Source organism: Austrofundulus limnaeus, unplaced genomic scaffold, assembly GCF_001266775.1.
Source record: "Austrofundulus limnaeus strain Quisiro unplaced genomic scaffold, Austrofundulus_limnaeus-1.0 Scaffold467, whole genome shotgun sequence".
NCBI classification, from domain to species: domain Eukaryota; kingdom Metazoa; phylum Chordata; class Actinopteri; order Cyprinodontiformes; family Rivulidae; genus Austrofundulus; species Austrofundulus limnaeus.
The window spans coordinates 360,407-367,085 of record NW_013952869.1 but is presented as its reverse complement, the minus strand read 5'-3'; the positions used below and the strand labels follow the sequence as shown (position 1 = coordinate 367,085).

At 48.9% G+C, this 6,679-nt stretch overlaps 1 protein-coding gene across 1 annotated transcript in view; it reads right to left on the bottom strand.

Annotated features, from left to right (window-relative positions):
• Positions 1–6,679, bottom strand: part of LOC106529803 (nesprin-3) — a gene marked incomplete at both ends in the record, with an annotated part of 15,066 nt that overhangs the window by 1,217 nt on the left and 7,170 nt on the right. Inside the window, 9 exon segments of the mRNA XM_014025312.1 lie at positions 185–343; positions 683–817; positions 915–1,058; positions 1,950–2,132; positions 2,237–2,411; positions 3,752–3,888; positions 4,087–4,446; positions 5,709–5,864; positions 5,941–6,250. Coding sequence (XP_013880766.1) covers positions 185–343; positions 683–817; positions 915–1,058; positions 1,950–2,132; positions 2,237–2,411; positions 3,752–3,888; positions 4,087–4,446; positions 5,709–5,864; positions 5,941–6,250 — 1,759 coding nt within the window.

Here is a 6,679-nt window from a genome sequence, read left to right as displayed (position 1 = left end):
AAACTTTATTTATATAGCACCTTCCAACAATGCCTTGCATCAACCAAAGTGCTTCACAAGGTAAAACAAACACCAAGTCATAATAAATCAGTACAAGTTAAAAACAATTACAATAAAAGAAAGAAAGAAAAAAGATATATAAGATGCTAAGAATTAACCCCTCTGGTCGGGTCAGAACACTGACCTGGGCCTCGGGTCGGCGCCCCTCCAGGCTCCAGCCTCCTGACGAGCAGAACGACTCCAGCTTCTGCCTCATGACCATCATCCACTTCTCCATGTTCAGCTGGTCGCCATGAAAACGCTCGTGGTCCGAGACGACGTCCTCGGCCTCCTGGACTTTAACCTGAACACAAACATATATTTTATTTATTATACCTTCAAAGAAAAACAAGAAAAATACATTTTATGTAAATCTAAGCTGTACATTTGCATCTTGTCTTAGGTTTACTTCCTGTTTTCATGAAGAATCTTCATTAAAGCAAATTTAAACATCAAGTTTCTGATGAAATCTTCAGGATCTGTTTGATGTTTCAGTTTGAATCTTTGTTAAAACTGATAAAAACAGCAGCAGTTACAGGAAATAAAGAATCTAAGGTGATCAGCTGATCTGATRCTGCTGAAGACAAAACTCAGGGCATAAAAACCCACAGACAGCTGCCTGACTGATGAAAGGTGGTCTCACCATGACCCTCCTCTGCAGCTCGGTCCARTCAGCACACAGCTTCTCGTACTGAGTCCTGCCGCTCTGATCGGAGGACACCARTGTCTCCAGCGCCGTCAGCTGGACGTCCCCGTCCTGCAGCTCCCTCAGAAGAACCTGTGGACACATTAAGACCAGGTCACTCCTGACAGACTCTGCTCAGGGTTTGATGGACCTAAAGCTTGTCTTTGATCTGGATCTACAGGAGACCTACCACCAGCTGGTCCAGCTGGCTCTTCTTGGCCAGGATRTCYGGCTGGAGGRCGTCAGCTGTCTGAAGACGCTGCCTGAACGCCGCCAACTGGGACAGAACCAGCCGGTACGCTTCATCAAAGTCTTTGGTTCTGGAAATTAAACCCTGAGAGAGAAACAAGTTTCARAGCTTTATCTCTGTTCCTTATTTGTACTTCCTGTTGTGTCTTAGCTCCGCCCACTAGAGAGACGTGGAGAGAAGAGACAAGGACACACAGGAGGAGGCAAGGACTGAGGACACATGAACAGAGGAAAAAGAGACGATAAACACAGATAAAACAGATGAAACAAAGACATACAAGAAGACAAGGACAAGAAGACATAGGAGACAAGGACAGAGGACATAAAGACAGAGGACCTGAAGGCATAAGGACCTGAGGACATAAAGACATAAGGACCTGAGGACATAAAGACATAAGGACCTGAGGAAATGAAGACAAAGGACCTGAAGACATAAGGACCTGAGGACACAAAGACAGAGGACCAGAAGACATAAGGACCTGAGGACATAAAGACAGAGGACCAGAAGACATAAGGACCTGAGGACATAAAGACAGAGGACCTGAGGACATAAAGACAGAGGACCTGAAGACATAAGGACCTGAGGACATAAAGACAGAGGACCTGAAGACATAAGGACCTGAGGACATAAAGACAGAGGACCTGAAGACATAAGAACCTGAGGACATAAAGACAAAGGACCTGAAGACATAAGAACCTGAGGACATAAAGACAAAGGACCTGAGGACATAAGAACCTGAGGACATAAAGACAAAGGACCTGAGGACAGAGAATCTGAACACAGTTGATCTGGACAGAGGACCTGAAGACAGTAGATCTAAACACAGTAGACAGTGGACAGAGGACAGTGGACCTGATGACAGTGGACAGAGGACAGAGGACAGTGGACCTGATGACAGTGGACAGAGGACAGAGGACAGTGGACCTGATGACAGTGGACAGAGGACAGAGGACAGTGTCTCCAGTGTCTCTGTACCTCCAGACGGTTCTTCCTCTGCAGCAGCTGACCATGCAGCAGCTCTCTGGTTCTGACGGCGGAGCTCAGCTCCTCCTGAAGCCCGTCGGACCTCTCAGGACCAAACACCGAGTCCAGCAGRTCCCCCTTGACCTGCAGCAGACTGAGACGCTCCTGCAGCTGGACACTGTCCTTCAGGAGACCCTGATGGAGAAGACACCATTAACACCATTCAGTTCAGACAGAACCCAGCTGAAGGGGGTTCTGTTGGACCCACAGACCAGATCCTGACCGGGTTTTGACAGTACCTGGATCCTCTGCAGCAGAACGGTGATGCTGGGGAAGTCGGAGACATTGTTGGACGCCTCCATCACCTGAGAGACRGAGGAGCTCCACTGAGAGTAGAGCAGCAGGGGGTCCTGCAGGACGGTCCTCAGCTCCACCTCGGACTCAGAACAGAGCCGATTCAACCGGACCTTCACACTGAGACACACCAGAACCAGACATGAGGACACAGAACCCAGGAGGGACCGGTCTGACCCACAGAACCTCTAAAGATTTCGAGTGGGTGCTGGAGTCTGGTGGGTGGTCGGTTGTGGCGGGGCTCCTGGCTCTCTCCCAGGTCTGCTCTGGGGGGCAGGTGTGCGGTTCTTCCTGCACTGGTGCCCCTGGGGGCTCCACGATGGGGTCCCTCTCGGGGACTTTCTCYCTTATGTCTGCTTCGGGTCTTGGGGGTCGGGTCTTTGGGTCTYCACAGTCACTATTAAAWGCACGGTTCCCACACCTTGGTCAACGTCAAATTCAAGGAACTTTTAAGGACTTTCCAGTACCAATTCCCTCAAATTCAAGAACCACGCACAACGGCAATTACCTCCTGCTACTGCAGAAAGTTACCAATAAAGTTTAATATCATGTAAATTCAATGAAAAACTCAACAACATAGAAGTTGTTGAGTCAGAATCAATGAAAGAAAGTGGACTAAATGTTTACCCTACATTTATATCTACAATTCATAAACATGTAATTATGTCCTGGGAGGTTCAGCAGCTCAGTTAGGGAGGAGGGGATGTGAACAGGTCCAGATGCTCAGTGAGGACAGGAGGAGCTGTGGTGCTCTCACCTGGGCTCAGAAAGAAAGACCCGCCCTACTCTGCTCTGATTGGCTAAAACTATGACTATGGCTCACGTTATTTGTTAAAACCTGAGTTATCCACTGCAACAAATGTAAGATTATTATTATTATTATTATTATTATTATTATTATTATTATTTCACAGATGATGAAAATCAGTCATGTGAACAGAGAACTTCAATCCCCCAAAACGTTCAAGGACTTTCAAGTACAAGTGTAATTTTTGGCTGTTTTCACAAACTTTCCAAATCATTTTTTCAAATTTACAAACTTTCAAGGATTTCAAGGACTCATGGGAACTCTTTAAATATGAGGCATAATGTGTTATTTTTTATTTTTGATGTTTTATTTTCACTATTTGTATTACATAGGGTTCTGTATGTTGTGTTCAGGATTAAATGCAGCTAAATAAACCAGTTCAAAAGTAAAGGTGCTTTATTTGTCATCAGTGCATGTTCCCATGCAAGGATGAAATTTGTGCATTTGACCCATCACACATGAGAAACACCCAGGTGGAGCAGCGGGCAGCTGTGTATTAAAACAGCAGTTCAGATGTGAACAATCCAAGTTTCTGTTTAAACTTTGAACGATGTTTTAAGGTGAAGTTTGAGCTGCAGAGATTCAAACGTTTCATCAGCGTCTGTCTCCATGTCAGCAGCATCCTGTTAGAGTAAACATTAAACCACGTTACCTGTGATGCTCTCTAACAACGGCCAGGACATCGTTAGACAGGTGATGAGAGTCCTCAGAGAACCTGAAGAGATCCTTCAGCTGAGACTTCAGCAGCTCCACCTGAGACTCTTCACCTGCCAGAGTCTTCCTCACGTCCTGAAACACAAAGATAATCAACTCCAACATTTTAAATTAAATCAAGTTTCAATTAAATCAGGTTTAAATTAAATCAGGTTTAAATTAAATCAGGTTTAAATTAAATCAAGTTTAAATTAAATCAATTTTAAATTCAGGTTTAAAATAAATCAAGTTTAAATTAAATCAGGTTTAAATTAAATAAATCATCCGTCGTACCGAGTACTTCCTCCACTGGCCCACCATCTGCTCCTCGCTGGACTCTGAGCAGGTCCCGGACTCCTGGGTGTCCTCCAGCTCCTGGTCCACTCCGTCCAGCATCTCTCTGAGACGTCTGATGTCCTCGCCCAGCTTCAGGCAGCGGGTCAGGTACTGACTCTGAGAGTCCAGTTTGCAGCGCAGACCATCCTCGGCCTCACAGAGACCCTGTCTGAGACGCTGCCAGCCCAGCCTCAGCTCCTCCGTGTCCTCCTGGACCGCCTCAGACCCCGCAGGAGACGTGTGGACCCGGACCACCTCCGCTACGTCTTCAATGTGCTGCAGGGTCTTCTCCTCCGAGGCCACGGAGTCGTCCAGAGTCTGAGACACAAGGACACGTCAGGACAGGTCAGGATGTGGACACGTCAGGACCAGGACACATCATGACTAGGACACGTCAGGACCAGGACACGTCATGACCAGGACACTTCAGGACCTGGACACGTCATGACCAGGACACTTCAGGACCTTGACATGTCAGGACCAGGACACTTCAGGACCTTGACATGTCAGGACCAGGACACATCATGACCAGGACACGTCAGGACCTTGACACGTCAGGACCAGGACACGTCAGGACCTTGACATGTCAGGACCAGGACACGTCAGGAACTGGACACGTCAGGGCCAGGACACGTCAGGGCCAGGACACGTCAGGGCCAGGACACGTCAGGGCCAGGACACGTCAGGGCCAGGACACGTCAGAACCAGGACACGTCAGGACCTAGACACGTCAGGACCTAGACACGTCAGGACCTTGACACGTCAGAACCAGGACACGTCAGGACCTTGACACGTCAGGACCTNGTCAGGACCTAGACACGTCAGGACCTTGACACGTCAGAACCAGGACACGTCAGGACCTTGACACGTCAGGACCTAGACACGTCAGGACCTAGACATGTCAGGACCAGGACAAGTCATGACCAGGACAAGTCATGACCAGGACACGTCAGGACCTAGACAAGTCAGGACCAGGACACATCATGACCAGGACACGTCAGGACCTAGACAAGTCAGGTCCTAGACACGTCAGGACCAGGACAAGTCATGACCAGGACAAGTCATGACCAGGACACGTCAGGACCTAGACAAGTCATGACCAGGACACGTCAGGACCTAGACAAGTCAGGACCAGGACACATCATGACCAGGACACATCAGGACCAGGACAAGTCAGGACCAGGACACGTCAGGACCAGGACACGTCAGGACCAGGACACGGACACGTTATGTTCAGGACATGTCAGGACCATGTCAGGACCAGGACACGTCATGACCAGGACACGTCAGGACCAGGACAGGTCAGGACCATGTCAGGACCAGGACAGGTCAGGACCAGGACAGGTCAGGGCCACGTCAGGACCAGGACAGGTCAAGACCACGTCAGGACCATGTCAGGACCAGGACAGGTCAGGACCACGTCAGGACCTGGACAGGTCAGGACCATGTCAGGACCAGGACAGGTCAGGACCAGGACAGGTCAGGACCATGTCAGGACCAGGACAGGTCAGGACTAAGACTACATGGAGGAAACATCTGTAAACCTGAGGCTCCATCAGGTCCAGTTCTGCTGGTCTCACCTTTAAAGCTCTCAGTTTGTCCTCTGCGCTGTGGTCCCGGTCCATCAGCTCAGTCAGCTCTTTGGTCTTGGACAGGAGCCAGACCTGGAACTCCTGGGTGCAGGTGTTGAACCTCTGGTGCTCGTCGCTGATCTTCTGCAGCAGAACCAGACGCTCCTAACAGGACAGGAAACACGTCTGGGTCAGCGCATCGTTCGGACCTGAACCTCTCAGGTAGATCTGAGCGTCCCACCTTGGCCCGGTCCCGCACGTCATTGTAGTCCTCCTGCAGTGCCTGCTGGGCCCGTGGGTCCACACTGGGGTCCTGGGTCCTGCTGTGCAGCGCCGCCGCCTCGTCCAGCAGCCGGTCCAGCAGGGCCTCCTGGTTCTGGATGTCGCTCAGCTGCACCTGCTGCTGGTCCACCTGCCACAGCTTCTCCTTCGGGCCCAGCTGCAGCTCCAGGTCCGTGTCCASGCTGCGGCGCTGCTTCAGCAGCCACAGCTGGAACTCCTCATACGCCTTCAGGTACTCGCTCCAGTGAAGCCACACCCACTCGATCCGGCTGAGGGGACACGGGCCAGAACTTTGAGCCCCATGCCCCCAGAACCAGAGGCAAAACAGCATTTACCGTTTTCTATTTCTTTTWACTRCTGTTAACTTCAGATCTGTCAGTTGAACCTGGACATGTTTGGTTTCAACAGAAAGCTAAGAATCCTGGCTAGAAGCTATTTTTACATCCACCAAACAGTTCAAATGTCAGACAGTTGAATTAGAAAGTAAACAAAATGGGATTGTTGCAAATCTGAAATAAATTATAACAAATCTGTGAAGGAAGTTTTTTTTGACATTTGTTTTTAAAGCAAGTCCAAGCAGAAACCTAAACAGGTTGTAAAGTGTGTTGAAAGTTGTTGTTTTTTTCACTTGATTTTAGGTTAATACGATCGAACTGAAGTCAAATATAATTTCTCATTATTTTATATAATATATTTGT